General features: G+C 36.1%; 1 protein-coding gene across 2 annotated transcripts in view; it reads right to left on the bottom strand.

Moving 5' to 3' along the window:
* The window catches only part of cnir (cornichon-like protein), a 68,354-nt gene extending 56,998 nt beyond the window's left edge, over positions 1-11,356 (bottom strand). For both annotated transcript variants that reach the window (XM_090398666.1, XM_090398667.1), the window contains exons 1-2: positions 11,073-11,356; positions 747-815 (exon numbers count right to left, since the gene is read on the bottom strand). In XM_090398666.1, the coding sequence (XP_090254792.1) occupies positions 747-815; positions 11,073-11,144 (141 nt within the window). In that variant the 5' untranslated portion in view covers positions 11,145-11,356. The remainder of the gene's footprint in view (positions 1-746; positions 816-11,072) is intronic.
* Between the last annotated feature and the right edge of the window lie 7,472 nt (positions 11,357-18,828).

Below are 18,828 nucleotides of genomic sequence, written 5' to 3'. Positions count from 1 at the left end.
CCTTTTGACTTCTTGTATATGGAAATGTGAGTTCTGCATTACTTCAACCTTAGTATCACTTTCAACCTGAATAAAGGTTGAAACCAGTCTGGGTAGTGGTCCTTCCCATAATGCATATCATTATACATGTCTGTAAGGATATGTGCTTTACATTATGGGATACTAAAGCAATCGATGTGAAATCATTAGCCTCTATATACAATTAACCCAACCATGAAGTTACTTCATTTGCAAATTTTTTTTCCTTACATTTGGATAAAGGATGAAACCAAGAATATAATCTCTTGGCATCTCTAGGAAACATGAAAAGTGATGATCTAAATTTTTAACAGATCTCGACTTAACCATGATAAGGAATGCCTTATCATGCTATAAGGAAATTTATCAAGTTAGAAAAAAATGTATTTTTTTTTGTTGTTTGTTTGTTCTTTAAACCTACAAAGTAAATCTTGTAACATTTTTCACATTTGTATAATTAAATGAATGTGTTTCTTTATCCTTTCATTATTTTAATGCTGTATTATAGTTGGGTGATCATTCCTGTAAGGTATTTCATAGTTCAAATTTCCAGGAGCAAAACCTCAATTCTTTACAATGAGATTATGGTTTGATTTACAATGGTTTTCAAGGAACAAATTAGGTCATAAAAGTAGGAATTGTCTACTTTTAAAATAGGCACACAGTAGTTTGTGTGTTTAAAATGTTACAGGTAAATGAAAAATGCATAATTCCATATGGATTCTCACCCTATTAAGCTTAGAACAGCACTGTTGAGCATTTAAATAATCACACTCAAGATCTGAAAGAGTTATAACCTAAAAGAAAATTAAGGAATTAATAACAGTTCAAGTAATGTTTTTAATAGATTTATATATTAAAAACTAGGGAAGCCAGATGTTACTGAATAAATAACTTTATTCAATTCTAAGCAATGGAGCTCGTTATCTCTTCTCAACTACTTGATGTAAAATTTTCCTTTCAAAATATTAAGCATTTTATTATGATATTATTATTATAATTACGTGACACCTCCAAGGAGTCTAACGACGCATCACGGAGGTGTCACATCGAGGCATAGAGTAGGACACCTACTCTACAACAACTCTCTGTCTCCACCACTCAATTTACCAACTACAACGAACCACAACTGCACCAACGCCATCTACTGCTACTAGTAATTTCACAGACAATCACAAACATCCATGCCCACAGCGGGATTCGAACCCGCAGCCTTTTGGCTGGAGAGCAGATATGCTAACCACTCGGCTAATCAGGGCAGCTGTTGTATCCGCTTATAATTAAATATATATACATTTAATTCAAACCTGTAACCTGTTCAAAGTATGTTATACTTGACAAGCAATTATATTCTTGTTTTTATTCATTCTTTACTCTAGCACAGTGTTTTCCAAATGTTCAGTAACCATGTACTCCTTTTAAAATTTTAGTAATATGAATATATCCTCCCTAAGGCAAAGGCAATTTGGGAAAAGATATAATATTTCATTTAAACATTAATAATTATGAAGGTGTTATAATAAAATAAACAAATAAAATGTGAAAAATTTTCTAAAATTATTAAATACATTTTCATTTATATAAATCCAACATATCCATACAGTAGATTTAATGAAAATCAGCAGTTACAACCATGTGGTTTAAACTATTTGAATTTAAACTTTTAATGTGAACAGTTCTAACTGAATGGTTTGAAAGTGATTGTGCTTTCAAATAGTTCAACCATGACAAGATCCTATTGGAGGTAATTCAATGGATGCCAAGATAAAAATATAAAAATGAAAAAAAAAAAAAAATAATAATAATCAAAAATTGAAAAAACTTCCTCATACCCTCTAAGGGCATTTTGCATACTCCTGGAGGTACATATACCACAGTTTGGGAAACACCACTCTAGCATATGTAAATTTCTTTGGCCATTCATTATGTTATGCCAAATGATTTCATCACTTCAGATTTTCTCCCTAATGTCAGAATATCTGAGCATAGTACTTTTGCCCATTCTCTTCCTCCTAAACATAAATGACCTCCTCTAATTACCCTTCAATTTTATTTGTGGTTGTTCTGATGGTAGTATATACTATTTCTCTTCATTTAACAAATCTTGAAGTGCTTAAATCCAAGGATCAAAATCTTCTAGTCCATGCCTTAAAAAGTGATCTCCTTACCATTCTTCAGTTGGACAACTAGAGTGCTACCAACTGACTCTGGCAACCCATTCAACTCATTCACAACTCTCCAAGCAAAAAAATCTAGTCCTCACATCCCTACTAACAACCACACCTTTATTTAACTTCCAGGGATGACCCCTTGATCTGGTCCATCTAGCCAAGTGCTGAAACATTTCCCCTACATCTATTCCATAAAACCCTTTAAGCAACTTAAATATTTCTATCATATCCCTCCTTTTTTCTCCTATCAACCAACTTCTGCAATCCATACACCCTCAATCTATTCTCATTGGGAACATTCCACAGGCCACTCACCATCTTGGTCACTTGACTCTCAATTCTCTCCACCTCATTCCCAAGAAACCCAGGGGACCAGACTTGAACACAGTAATCCAGATGTGGGCATGTCAGGGCCTTATAAAGAGGAATAACAACTTTGGAAAAGATAGACTTCAATTAGATTTATATAGGTCAAATTTATTTGACACTAAGTAAGAAATACCGTAAAGTTTCGCCAACTTAGCTGTTTGGCTTCTTCAGGGTAAAAAAAATAACAGATACAGAACAACTTAAACACTAAAACTGTTCCTTAAGGAAAGAACTGAATACAATTGTATTTTTAACAAAAAACAGAAAAACGCATACATCACACGCATGGAGCGTGTATGATGTCAACTGTAGTTATGCAGGAACGTTCTGTAATTAGCAGCAAGATTTAACTCTGGCATGCTTAAAGATCTTATGAGGGTCTTCCAAATATCAGGCAGAATTAATCCTTGGTTTCTATTTAGGTTGTGTTTAGAACGGATAACTGTTATGGCTTCTTATATGATATGGGAGCGGAAATCTTCCTCTAAGTAGGGCATGGAGCTTTTGTTCCATTCTATGGTATGGTTTGTCCTGGAGAAATGAAGTGCTAACCCTGAATTGTCTTCTCTGTTATTGTTTACGTCTCCTACGTGTTCTTTTTTTTCTGATTTCCAAACTTCTAGAGGTCTGACCAATATAGTTTAATCTGCACGAACAGGAGGATGTTATAGACGCCAGCATATTTGAAGAAAGCATGACTGTCTTTCAGAGATCTTAAGAATTGGTGGATAGTCTTTAAAGGTTTAAAAGTCACTCGTATTCCATGTGGCTTGAGGAGTGCAGCAATCATTTTTGGAAACTGTCCCAGTATAAGGAATTGCGATGGTGGAATTATAACGTATTTCTTCAGATTGTCGTTGTGGGGGGGGGGGGGGGGTATCTTATGAATCAATTTTCTTGGGTAACCGTTGTCTATAGGGTTTTTTGATATCAGGGATAGTTCATCTTTGAGATCTTTATCCTCTGTAGTGATACGAGAGGCCGTATTTTTTAGCACATGTGTATGATGATTAGTTTTTGGGAAATGTGGTGCGAAGATGAGAAGTGCAAGTATAGACCTGTGTTGGTTGGTTTGTGATAGACTGTAAGGCTGATGCGTCCATCCATTTGTTTCTTAACTAAAGTGTCCAGGAATGGTAATTGTTTGTCCTTCTCAAGTTCTAAGGTGAATTTTATTTTGTTTTATTTTAGAGATCTGCACAAGGAGGTGAAAGAGGGCTGCCCATTGCAAGGCCTGTTAATTGTTGGTAGATCGTTTCATTCCATAAGAAAAAATTAGATTTTAAGCAATGATGGAAAAGAGAAGTAATGTCTTGCAGGAAGAGATTTCTCAAAATGCTGATTACTTCATCTACCGGAACATTTGTAAATAATGATGTAACATCCAGGCATGCAAGAATGGCTGTATAGGAGATCGAGATGTTCCTCAATTTTTCAACGAAATGTTGTGAATTTCTTATGTAGGTATCCGAATTACAGATGTGCACCTTAAGGAGACCTGTGAGATGTTTCGATAATAACAGGCCTTGCAACGGGCAGCCCTCTTTCACCCCCTTGTGCGGATCGCTTTATGGAGAAACTTGAAAGTGAAAGTTTGTCTCAATTAGACCCTAAACCCACAGTGTGGTGGTGATTGTGGATGATATTTTTATTATATGGAAAAACACAGAAAAGGATCTTTCTGATTTTCTTACCAAGATCAACTCCTTCCATCACAAAATAAAATTCACCTTAGAACTTGAGAAGGAAAAACAATTACCATTCCTGAACACTTTAGTTAAGAAACAAATGGATGGACACATCAGCCTTACAGTCTATCGCAAACCAACCAACACAGGTTGATACTCGCACTTCACATCTTTGCACCACATTTCCCAAAAACTAAGCATCGTACACATGATGTCTAATTGAGACAAACAAAGTTTGTCTCAATTAGACCCTAAACCCACAGTGTGGTGGAGATTGTGGATGATATTTTTATTATATGGAAAAACACAGAAAAGGATCTTTCTGATTTTCTTACCAAGATCAACTCCTTCCATCACAAAATAAAATTCACATTAGAACTTGAGAAGGAAAAACAATTACCATTCCTGGACACTTTAGTTAAGAAACAAATGGATGGACACATCAGCCTTACAGTCTATCGCAAACCAACCAACACAGGTCGATACTCGCACTTCACATCTTTGCACCACATTTCCCAAAAACTAAGCATCGTACACATGCTAAAAAATAGGGCCTCTCGCATCACTACAGAGGATAAAGATATCAAAGTTGAACTATTCCTGATATCAAAAAAACTTTATAGACAATGATTACCAAAGAAAATTGATTCATAAGATACTTTTCTGTGACTCCACCCCCAACAACAATTTTGAAGAAACACATTATAATTCCACCATCGCAATTCCTTATACTGGGACAGTTTCCAAAAAGATTGCTACACTCCTCAAGCCACATGGAATACGAGTGACTTTTAAGCCTTTAAAGACTATCCATCAATTCTTAAGATCTCTGAAAGACAGTCATGCTTTCTTCAAATATGCCAGCATCTATAACATTCCCTGTTCGTGCAGATTAAACTATATTGGTCAGACCTCTAGAAGTTTGGAAATCAGAAAAAAAAGAACACGTAGGAGACATAAACAATAACAGAGAAGACAATTCGGGGTTAGCACTTCATTTCTCCAGGACAAACCATACCATAGAATGAGACAAAAGCTCCATGCCCTACTTAGAGAAAGATTTCCACTCCCATATCATAAAAGAAGCCATAACAGTTTTCCGTTCTAAACACAACCTAAATAGAAACCAAGGATTAATTCTGCCTGATATTTGGAAGACTCTCATAACATCTTTAAGCATACCAGAGTTAAATCTTGCTGCTAATTACAGAACGTTTCTGCATAACAACAGTTGACATCATACACGCTCCATGCATGTGATGTACGCGTTCTTCTGTTTTTTGTAAAAAATGCAATTGTATTCAGTTCTTTCCTTAAGGAACAGTATTAGTGTTTAAGTTGTCCTGTATCTATTATTTTTTTACCCTGAAGAAGCCAAACAGTTAAGTTGGCGAAACTTTACGGTATTTCTTACTTAGTTTCAAATAAATTTGACCTATATAAACCCAATTGAAGTCTATCTTTTCCATAGTTCATTTGGTCGAAAATAACTTTTAATCATTATGAATAAAAACTTCCTTATCTCTGCTTAATGTGTTCTTCAATAGCCAAGTAATCTTATGGGCTACGTTAGCAATCTTAGCAATATGTCCTCTAAACTTTAATTCTCTGTCTTCCATCACCCACTAAATCTCTAACTTCATCTATTTCCTGGAGTACAGTGCCATCAATGTGATACACGGCTTGTAATCTATTTATCCCAAAATGCATAACTTTACATTTATCCACATTAAACTGACACCCATTATCTTTTGTCTATACAGAGAACCTATTTAAATCATTCTGCAAGCTTTCCCCACTTGATTAACTATTACTCTACCTAACTTTGCATCATCAGCAAATAACTGAATATTTCTTTTCAGGTTATTTTCTATACCATTTATGGTCCCAGCACTGAACCTTGCAGCACACCACTAGTCACCTGTTTTTGCCTCAATTCTGCCCCTTCATATACCACCCTTTTATCCACTTAACCAATGTCATATCCATCCCCATTTGTTCTAATTTGCATACTTTGATGGAGCCCTTGACAGATAATAGATTGATTTGGAAGAAAATTGTAGATAGGAAGTTGGTAATGATGTACATTTTTCATGCATATCCTGTACATCCTTTGAGGGTAAATGTCAGGAATTTGATGATGATGATCTCTTCTCCAGATAAGATCATATTTCTCTTCTTGGGAGTGACTTACACTTCTATCTTTTCCTGCCCTGCCGCATCATGTCCAAAGCCTCCTCACACTCAAAAAAAAAAAAAAAAAAAAAAAGTATATCAACCTTTACAACTATTAACTCAACATTCTAAATCTGCCAACTCTCATACAAAATCTCTGATGCAGTCTAAAAGAAGACAATCTTGTTAATTGATGACCATTCTCTTACAGGCTCACTTCAATCACTTTCTTAGATGTTCTATTTCTGCCTTATGCCTTTTGACCTATAGGTATTTTCAGAGATACTATTCTGTTGAACTGACCACCATCAGGCTTCCTCTTTAAACCTGTGATGAGCAGCTACTTCTTAACAACCATATGTGCTTAAGATGCTAATTTGTAAAACCAACATCTCATTCTTCTATTTCTTCAGAAAATCCTTCTTTGCACTGTCACTAAGGGCTACAATCTCCAGCTCTTCAAGAAACACAAACAAGTTCTCTCTTTCACCTTAGCCCACTGCACATACAGCATTGCTGTTTTCTATAGATTTTTGCAACTCATTGTCTTGTGCTATACATGCACACGCCACATTTCAAGACTATCTGCTTGTATAATGAGCGCAATCAATGTCACAACACATTATCCTAGCAATCAATAATGCAGACCATACTCTCTGGGAAATGTGCTCTGCATTCTGGAATGTTACTCCAGAATGTTTAATGTTTAATGTCAGTTGTATAATGTGATGTACCACACCACGTTATAGAAGCAGCAAGTTGGGAAGTTACTTCACACACAAAATTTATTACCTGATTATGTTAGGATAAGATACAGTTGAAAAGAAGAATTTTTTTCATGAAAAACTATTCAAAAAGAATTGAAATTATTTTTGTTACACAAAATGATTGGATATGAAATAATTTATCAAAATTATGTTTTTAAAATTTTGTTTTGGTGAAGAAATTATATAAATTTTCAATCTCAATGAAAATCTAACCAAATTATTAAGTTAATTACGTTAATTACATCAGTAAAATATGAAAAGAGCTATAAGAGTATAACTCTAAGTGCTCAGTTAGAGCATTAACTGAGAATTAAAAAAACTTTAATCCTGCTATAAGAAAAATTCAACACTAATTTTCATTCTGCTGTTATATATTTGGCTGACTGATACATGATTTGCATACTGTCAACTGTTATCAACCATTGCTAACATTAAATTCACGTATTAATAATCAAAATATTTTATAAAAAGCTTTTGCTTCTAACTTTCAGCTGATAATTCTATTCTTTACTTTCATTTTGCATTAGAAAAATATAAATTATAAAAAGTTAAGGAAGAAAACACTTATCAGACTTTGCATAAAAAAAAAAAAATGAAAGTAAAAAAATTTTCCACTCAACAGTTTTATCTGAATTATCAATACCACTTCTTATAATAAAATAAAAATAATGATATATCAAATAAGCATAAGATTAGTTCCAATTCATAAAGATGAAACTTCTATACTGCTCAAATTTACTGAAATACTATATAAAGGATTAATTTTGAGTAACTCCCCCCCCCCTTTTTCCTAAAAGAGAGGTCATTAGATTAGAAGGATTAGTGTTTTGGGGGAAAGAGTGACTGTCTGTGATAACTGTTATGTGAAATTATGCAACAAATCATAAGTTGCAAAGCAAGAAAGTAACAAAAATAATTCTACATTTATATGTAAGTAGTGATCAGAATTAGCTAAATTAAAGCACGAAGAACTAAAGATAATAATAAAACCTAAACTTAAGTTGTAAATCAGCAGTCAAAAGGAAGCATAGGAAGATGGTTTGATGTAAAATCAGGTCTAAAACAAGAGTGACCACTATTTCCAGAGGTGCTGCAGGCCTGGTTGGCCAGATGAGAGGTTGGTAGTACCGCTCTCCAAGCAACAGGCTGCAGCTTCGAATCCTGCAATGGGCATGGATGTTTGTGACTATCTTTAAGTGAGAGCTGAATTTCTTCACACAGTGTAAGATCAGATTATCAACTTGCTTAGTAGACACCAGAAATGGCTTGTGAAGACATTTCATGTTTAGTCTCTAGAGAAAGGGTTTTTAAATTATGAAAAAAATAAACAAAAAATTATACAAAATTACTAAAAATAAAAAATAAAAATTCCCTAATCCATCCATGATACTAATGTGCAATAGGCTTACAACTTTTTGTGGTGGGAGACACATATGCCATTAAATATCATCTCACTGCCCTCACCAAGTTTTGGAAGTGATGGAGAATTTCATCAACAACCGGCTTCTTTATCAACATGGATTCTAGCCATCTTGTTCTACACAGATAACCTCACTAACCTTACCCACATTAAGTCACATGCAGTGGAAAGATTGACAAACTCATGTGATTGTTCTTGATAACTCTAAGTCATTTGTGTCTGGAAAAGAGGTCTTATCAAGCTACCATCTTATGGTCTCCATGCTTTTCAACTTTCATGATTGGATTGTTAGCTTTCTCTCTGATCACTCATTGCATGTTATGGATGGCTTCCTTCAGTCAGATTTCTTTATCAATGCTGGAGTAACCAAGGCTCTGTACACTCCCTATGTACATCAATGGCTCCTCTCTCTTGAATCTATCCAGTACTTCTAAAAACAGCACTCTCCATTCCTCTTCTTCATTCAAAAAATCTTGTAGTATTCAAATGATTTAAGCTTCAAAATGTCTTAAACACTGATCTCTTCACCATTCTCAAGTCAGTTAAAAACAGTCATGTCTTATTACCAAGAAAAAAATCCAACTTTATGCTCTTTTACTTTTCATAAAGTTCTGTCTTATCAAGATTAGCTTGTCAAGTTGACTTTCACATCCGGTATAAACACATCACAATCAGATCCTACTTAGCATCCATAAAACTTGCTATTTCTCTCTCTCTATTTATTTTCTTTTTTTTTTTGTTCAAATCACTACTACTTCCCTGTGCAATTCCTAACAGTTTATAACTCCCAAATTCACATGACCTTAGAATACTGTTCTCATATTTAGTATGGTGTATCCAAACCCCAAATCTCCCTAAGAATCTTCAATTATGTACAGAAGAGTGCAATCCATTTAACAGATGGTCCCATCTCTCTCAGACTATCTCCAATCACTTTCTCACAGAAGCTGTTTCTGCATTTCTTTTTTTTTTTTTTTTAAACTAGGTACTTGCACGGGCTCTGCTCGACCAAAATAGCAAATATCATTCTCTTGCTTTCCACTATTCATGTAAGAACAAAACCAGCACATCTGCACATAGTTCAAACTTATCGAACTACTCATTTTCTTCCATCATTATGTCTACATACATCTCTTCTTTAGAACACCCTTCTGCATACCATTTTTCTCAATGAATGCAAGCTCGTTTTTCAAAAAAAAAAAAAAAAAACTACATTTAAATTTTTTTTTTATTCATTTAACAGATTTCTTTCTCTGCTTAACAACTTGCATTACAAATGCTAAGAAATCACAAATGAACCCCAAAACTTTAAGAAACTACAATACTTACAAAATGTAATTTTGCAAATTCAAGAAGGCAGATGAGTCAAATGAGGAATTTCTGAAAGAAAATCTACACAGTCAACAAAGACTATTTTTAAATATGTACAAGTATCTTAAATATAACATCATTATTTATTACTATCTTCTATAATTATTTTCTGACTTTTTGTAATATAAATGTTAAAAACATTGTGTAGATTGAAGACATTAAACATATACAAATTTTTCCAAGTTTTTTTTTTTATTATAAAAAAAATTTTATTCCCGGGATTAGATGATTGAAAAATATAAAAGAAAAAAAAAAGTGGTTTTTTTTTTTTTTTTTTTTTTTTTTTTTTTTTTTTTTTTTTTGGAAAACAACAGGTGCTGCCAGCACTCATTCTTTGTTAGTAGGAAAAGTTGAATAAAATGATATCACATAATTTGTTGTGTAGCACTGCTAATAAATTTGCTAGTATGCCGTACATTACGTACCAGCTCCTTCCAAAAAATCACTGGGTATATATGCATACATATTATTCATCTAACAGTATATTACCACTACAAGTGAGCAGGAGATTGGGTTGGGTTTTGAATTCTGGCTGCAGAATACAAGGCTATGAAGCCAGTGTATTATGTCTGTAAGTACATATGTTCTTCTGGCCAGTGTGCTTTTGTTCAGCAAGATGAAAAGCCAGAATTTCAGATTAAATATCTTGTTACATCTGTAAAGCTAGCAGGATATTTCAGCTAGACCAGCAAACTCACCTTCAGCATTTGTGAGAGGCATTTGTACTTCTTAGGTTAGGAAATAAATACATAGGATGAAGAATGGAAAGGACAAAAGAAACGACTGAGAAAAACTTGTCCTTGAAAATTTCATCATGAAATATAACGTAAAAATTGCTGTGGCCACAGTAGGATATCACCGAAAAAAACGAACGTGATTCATACAGTGTGCCCAAGACTAACTTTAGATAAACTGATCTCAGACAGTTTGAAGTCATACTTAGCTCTTACATAGCATGAAACTGTACTGCAAAACTCGTGATGGCACTAAGCGAATAATTTCCTAATCTGTGGATAGAATAATACTAAAACTAAGAAAAAGTAGTTGTTATGCAGTATGCAAGACTCTTTATCAGAGGTAATGAAAAGGATACAACGTAAACTGTCAGAAACAGCAGGGCTCCCACATCAAACAGCGAAAAGACGAATAATGCTACATCTCCCATGTTTCTAGAATTAAAATAAAAGTCAAATTACAGGGGAAAGAAAGTTTGTTTGTTTTTCCCCCCTAGATTAGGAATAGCTTGCTGACTACATAAGCAAATTTATATGAAGCTAACATTATAATCGGCAATATAGAAGGCTACTACTAAAAAGTAATAAAGTTACATCCAACCACGCTAAATAGAGAACACGCGCCCTCCGTTGATGAAGTTGTCATTTCAGAAACAGGAAACGGAAAAATAATAGTTGCAAATCACAACGCAGGTAGCCCTAACTCAACATGATCTCCATATTATTATCTGATCTCAACATTACTGATTTTTTTTTCGTTTCTGTTATTATACTGGCATTGTATTTTTCTTAAATTATTATCATTTTGAAAAATAATAAACACGCTTTTACCCTTAGTTTCGTGAGGGGAGTTGAAAAAAAAAAAAATCAGCTAACGCCTTTTTGTTCCCGTATAGGGAGTAGGCGAGGCAAAGTTTTATTGAGGATTATTATTATTATTATTATTATTATTACGAGTATCTCCATGGATTAATAGCATCAGAAGATATATCCATAACCAAGGTTGACGCTCTGCCTCCAACTGGGGAGAGTGACCATGCGGTCTTGTTTGGGGAAGTTGCCAAACATGTAGAGTTCTCTGTCAACAAGGGGTTTATGTTGAACTATAAGGCTGGTGATTATGACAGACTCCGGAATCAGCTTGGAACAGTGCCATGGCTTGAGAAGCTAATAGGAAACAATGTCAGTAGTGCATGACAAGTGGTCAGATATTGCTTGAGAGCAGCAGTATCAGACTTCATACCGAAGGGCTGGAGGATAAACCAAGTTGGAATTAAGTGGAAGAGTAGGGATATAAAGCAAGGGCTTGAAAAAAAGAAAATATTGTAGAAGAAATATAAAGAAAAAAGTGATTGGCATACTCATGAGGAGTACAAAATTAAGCAAGAGGGTGACTAGTATGGTAAGAAAGGCCAGATCAGACTATGAGAGACAATTAGCTAAACAGGCCAAAATACACCCAAAAGACTTTTATCGTTATGTAACTAGTAAGAAAAAATGGCAGGATGACTTTAAGCAGTGCTTATGTAGGCAGGTAAGCAAACCCAAAGAAATAGTTGGGGTGCTGAATGCAGAGACATAGCTAGAGCTTTTGCCGCCTGAGGCAATTCCTAAGTTTTCCACCCCTCTCAATACCAAAAATGCTACAAAAAGTAAAAACAACGTGTAGAAAAATATATTAAAACAATATTTTATTTTTGAAGTAAAACTTTATAATTCCGACATCCTAAAATATTATTTTTCTTGCTTTTCTGTCAGCAAAATCGTCCATGACATTGTCGAAGTCTATTTCATCATTCAATTACTGTTCTATAGTATGACAAGATTTCTTAAACGCAAGGTACTCATACTCATTGTAGATCTTAGGTAATTCTTAATCTGTTTCGCTTTGTAGCAGCAATAGGAATAAAAGTCCGAAGTCTTTTTCTATCAACGAGGAACTCTTCCTTGTTAATTTCACCATGATCATGATTTAGTTGACATCCGTATTCATCATTCAAAAGATTCGATGAAATAAGGAAGGCATATTTTTAAGCAAGAACATCAAGATGTTGAAATGAAGTGGTGATTTCTTGGATGTCTCTGTCTAGAAAAAACATTTCTCTCCTCGACACAGTTTCGTATGACAATTCAGCATCTCGTGGTTCTTCACCTTCTGAGTTTCTTCTTTCTACACCGACGATCCATGACTATCCCAAGATCATTACAAATTTCTTTGGCGTAAGCTACTGAATTGTTAACTAATTCGTCCCTATTTTTAGTTAAAATGCTTTTAAAGCCTCACGTTTTATGTCAAACGTTCACATTGTTGCATATTCAATCCTTTGGTTTAGAGGTAGACCTGTGTGTCGTTAATTTCTAGAAGGACGGATTCCCACAGGCCAAGAAAGCAGAGGAAGGAAAACGATTGTAACGCAACAAACAGCACACCAATATCTGACCTGGTAACTCTATTTTCTTTTTCACGAGTTAAATGTTCTACAACACTTAAGATTTTGGAGTATTTTTTTTTACAATACTCACAACGTCTCCCCATGCACGAATGCATGACACCGAGTTTCTACTACACGCTTGACACTTTGACCAGTGACTGAAGTCAGAATATCCCAGCGATGGGTTGAGGAAGAATAAAACGTGAGCAAACACTCCACGGTTCCAAAAAAGGTAACAGAATTCACAGCAACAGAAGCTTCATGTACACATGCCAAATTCAGCAAGTGATTTCTGCATGCTAAAAATTCTGCTTTTCCATTAATTTCCTTTATGCATCTCTGAATGCCAGTATGTTGACCAGCCATCACAATAGCATTATCATATGCTCTACAATTTTGGATATCAATTCCGTCGTTTTCTAATTTTTGCAAAATCAAAGTTGAAATATTCACTGCGATTTTACCTTTTGTCTCAATGAAATCAACAAATGATTCCACAACCTTCATTTTATTTCCATCGATCATAACGTAGCATAAAACATGGCTCGTTCGATCTTTATGAGAAATATCAGGGGTGCTATCGAATATCACAGAAAAATACTTTGCTTCTTTTACTTGCTCGATAACTTTACTTCTTACTTTTTCTCCAAAAATTTCTATAAACTCGTTCTGAATATTAGGCGACATACAGGATTTAGGAAACTTTTTCCAGCTTGATTTTTAGAATATGTTCACGTACCACTGGATCGTATTGACCTAATTCTAAAATATTTACTGTATTTCCCGTTGATTCAGGTTGATCATTAGTCTCGTAACGATTTCCTTCTTAGTGACGCTGGAAAGCCAAATTTGTTTAGCTAGGAATCTAATGATTATTATTATTATTATTGTTCTGGGAAACTCCAAGGAGTCGACAGACTCATCGAGGGAGGCCCTAACATCATGTCAAGAACAACTATTCAACATTCACACAGTATCTATCATACCTTGCCTTGAACTCATTCACGGTCGTAGCACCCACAACAGACTCTGGAAGCTTATTCCACTCATTTACCACTCTCCAAGTAAAGAACCTAGCTCTAACACCCTTGTCAACCACGCTCTTGCCCAGCTTCCATGCATGGCCCCTAGTCCTCCCACCACCAGTCATATTTTCAAAAATATCTTCTGGATCAATCTTATAAAAACCCTTCAGTAATTTGAATGTCTCAATCATATCACCCCTCCTTCGCCGATCGTCCAATTTCTGCAACCCACAAACCTTCAACCTATTCTCATAAGGTTCATTCCACAGACCTGCTATCATCTTGGTCACTCGTCTCTGGACCCTCTCCACTTCCTCCCCATCACGAAGAAACCCTGGTGCCCATAGCTGGGCACAGAAGTCCAGATGGGGTCTTATCAAGGCTCGATACAGAGGAACAACAACTTGTTTGTCTCTGCATGTTAAAGTATTTTTCAGAAGCCAAGTAATTTGGTGAGCTGTTTTAGTTACTTTTGCAATGTGCCCCTTAAACTTCAATTCCCTATCCACCAACACTCCCAAATCCCTAGCCTCATCAATTTCCTGGAGTATGGTTCCACCAATGCGATATACTGCTGCTATTCTTTTCACCCCAAAGTGCATAACCTTACACTTTGTCACATTAAATTGACATCCATTTTTCTAGCCCAGTCCTCCAAACTATCCAAATCATCCTGTAAAATTTTGACATCCTGTGCACTCACAATTGCTCTACCCAACTTTGCATCATCAGCAAACAAGTGAACACTTCCTCTCAGATCCTTTCCAATATCATTGATGAACAAATTGAAAAGCAGTCGTTCAAGAACAGAGCCCTGTGGCACTCCACTAGTCACAAGACGTCTTTTAGACTCCACTCCTGAATAAACCACTCTTTGATATCTCTCCTTCAACCACCCTCTTATCCATCTCACCAACCCTATATCTATACCCATCTGCTCCAGTTTACTGATTAGTGTTCCATGTGGTATCCTATCAAAGGCCTTGGCAAGGTCCAGTAGTATCACTGTAAACCCATTACCCCTATCCACTTCAGCCGTCACTGTGTTATAAAACGTGAGCAAGTTACTGAGGCATGATCTACCCTTCACAAAACCATGTTGTCCCCCATACAATATCCCATTTTCATCCATCCAATCCTGCATTCTTTTCTTGACTAATTTCTCTAAGACCTTGACAATGATTCCTGATATGTTAATCAGTCGGTAATTTACTACAGCAGTCTTGGAACCACCTTTATGCAGTGGTACTATTTTCCCCTCTTTCCACCCGCTCGAGACTAACCCAGACCCGAGACTCAAATTAAACAAAATGGTCAAGGGTACTGACAATTCTTTAGCTGCTTCTCGTACAACACGAGCTGGTATACCATCCAATACCACAGATGTATTGACATTGAGGTTATGCAATAGACTACTCACCTCCACTTCATTAACCACAAGTCCCATATAATCTACTGGTTTATTCGTTTCTGCAATGTCACCACCTGGATGATATACTTTTGCAAAGTGCTCACTCAGTAACTCAACTATCTCAACTGATTCAGTTACCTCCCTACCATCGGCATTCTTTAAAATCAATCTGCCATGTACATTTTTCCTTTTACTTGCTACATATCTAAAAAACTGTTTAGGATTCTCTTTAGCCTGCATGGCCAATGTTCTTTCCTAATCCTTTTTTGCTTTTCTTACCACACTCGTCACCCTTCTGGCCTGCGCTTTATACCCTTCATGTGCCTGCCAGTCACCCTTCTCCTTAAATTCCCTCCATAGTTGTTTCTTTTTTTGCAACTCAAGCTTAATGGTGTTATTCATCCATTTAACCCCTACTTGATTTATTATTCGGACTCTAGGTATACAGTCAGCCATTGCTTCATGCAAGCACTTCTTAACTACCTCCCATGCACTATCAACTTCTAGTCCTTGCAGTTGTACATGCCATGGCACTGAACCAATCAAACTCCTAAGCTTGTCATACTTTCCAGCCCGATAATTCCACATGTACCCTGTCTTAATTGAAAATTCTACACCTTTAGCCACCTCCCAAGTCAAGACCCTATGATCACTCTCACCGATTGGTGGCAATGTGGTCATATTTGTTACAGCCAAATCCTCAGATGTAATTACTAGGTCAAGCACTCTCTGACCCCTAGTATTTTCCATTACATGCTGTTGCAGATAGTTATCCCTTAATAACCGCATAAAATCCAGTTCCTTCCTCCCATGTGCCTCAAATGTGCTCTTTTCTCTATCCTGCAATTCAACTTCTATTCTCCTTGGCTGGAGCTCATCAGCTATCATCAACAATACTCCTCCCCCCATTTTATTCTCTCTGTCATTCCTGAGCACACTATGATATCCAATAATAATCTTGAAACTCTCTCTCTCTCTCTCTCTCTCTCTCTCCACTTCTTCACTTGGTTTTCAACTTGTTCTTGTTCCTTTTTATCAATTGTTGCACCACGTCGGATTCTATTTTCCAACTCCTTCCTTTGTATGAATGATAAAACGTGGGCCACACTAGATTCCTGGTCGAATATTTTAGAATTAAGTTTCCACCACATGTTGAATCCATCCACAGAATCAAAATTTGAATGACTTCTATCTGCAAAAATCTGCAACAAAAGCAGTAAAGAGCTTTTTTGGAAGGAGAGTACACCAACCACGACCTCAATATTTTTTCATTATTTGGAAGAGTTTGTAAAAACCACTCGCGTGTTAGTTTTCTGTTTTGTCCTATGATTGATGCACCCTCACGAATCACTTCACCAAAATCAGAATCTAGATGTTGAACCACAGACGCACTTTGACGTACCAATAAGATCAGTGTGCCATCGTTAATCTTACTTGGTCAAAGACCAACATCTTTTAAATCAACAGCTGGAATTTTTTGTTCGTTACACTCCTAATCAATTGATGAAGTTGAAGAATCATTTGACTTTGACGAAGTTTGGAATTTGGAAATTGCTTCAGAACCAGTAGTATTGTACGCCCACACTTCATAGAACCAAGCCTGGCAATGTGCCAAGAATAATCAATTCATGCTGAAAGGGAAAAAGAAATAAAGGATGTACGAATTGGTCACTAACACACAAAATCACGTGCTTTATGCATAAATTTTCCAATAGTTACCACTTTAAGAACTAGAATTTTCATAAAAGAAAAGCTAATTTTCCAATTTTCCGAAAAACGGAATCATGCTTGTTAATTTTTATCATCATCATCATCATCATCATCAAATTCCTGACATGTACCCTCAAGTAGTGTACAGGATATGATAGTACTACATGAAAAATTTACATCATTACTAACTTCCTATCTACAATTTTCCTTCAAATCAGTCTGTTACATGTCAAGACTCCTACATTATGAGATCTTTTATTTCTATCTTCTAAGGCACTTTTTACCATATCAATCCTCCCAGAAGAGTAGCTAGTGGGCGGTCCGCCCCGGGAGGCACATTGAACCGTTTTGAAGTTTTGCAGTTAATTCTAAAATACAGTCTCGAGAACTCATTTCCAAATATTGTAATACTATTGCGAATTTTCCTCACAGTTGCTGTAAGTGTTACTAGTTGTGAGAGGAGTTTTTCTAAATAAAACTGATTAAGAATTACTTACATTACTATGAAGTAGACTTCTGCAATGTCATCGACGATTTTGCTAACAGAAAAGCAAGCAAAATAACATTTTAGAATGTTGAAATTAAAGTTTTACTTCAAAACTAAACATAGTGGTTTAATTTATTTCCCTATACGTCATTTTGACGTTTTGTAGTATTTTTGGTGTGTACTGTGAAGGGTGTTAGCCTAGTGGCTATGCGCTTCGCAACCATATGCCTGGGGAAGGAGTGTTCTAGGTTCGATTCCCGTCTACGACATGAGGAGCTTAAGGATCTTTCTCAGCCATAGCCAAGTTCGCCGGTCTTGGGCGTGGACAGCAGGGTTTTTGCCCCAGTTTATCTGGGGTTTTTCATCTCACAAGGATGGTAAACCGGTCCCGTGAACACCCGCTGCTACTGTCAAAAAAACACCTCTCCCCCAGCGGCAGGCTCGGCGACAGGCCGGTTGGGGGGGGGGGGGGGTTGTACTAACAAAAAGTCGCATCAAAATGTAACACGCGGACCCTGCATTGGAAGCGGGATAAACGCGTAGAGGAAGAAGATTGAGAGGGGTGGCAAACTCAGGGACCGCCCCGGGAGGCAAAAGCTCTAGCTACACCATTGAATCCACCTACATCTTGGTCTTCCTCTGGGTCGTTTTCCTGCCAGCCTGGCAGAGAACACTCGTTTTGTTAATCTTTCCTCTCCCATTTTGTTTAAGTGACCATACCATCTGGGATTAGCTCTGCTAACACATTCCTGGATACTGACAATGTCTAGTTCTTTCTTAATATCCTCGTTTTTAATATGATATTGCCATTGATGTCATCTGTTCGTGCCCCTGATCTTTCTCAGGACTCTCACATCTACAGTCTCTAGTCTTTGGTCAAGTGTTTTTCTTCTGACCCAGCTCTCAGATCCACAAGTTAAAATTGGTTTGAACGATGTGCTATATACAGCTAATATAGCGTTCCGAATAATTTCTCTCTTATTCCATATGAATTTATTCAATTGACTTCCTACCATACCAGCTTTGTTGATCCTATTGTCTATTTCCATG

This window comes from Typopeltis vanoorti, chromosome 10, assembly GCF_054136105.1.
Source record: "Typopeltis vanoorti isolate ZY-2024b chromosome 10, IOZ_Tvanoo_1.0, whole genome shotgun sequence".
NCBI lineage: Eukaryota > Metazoa > Arthropoda > Arachnida > Uropygi > Thelyphonidae > Typopeltis > Typopeltis vanoorti.
The sequence above is the reverse complement of the archived record's forward strand: the minus strand, read 5'-3'. Positions and strand labels throughout refer to the sequence as shown.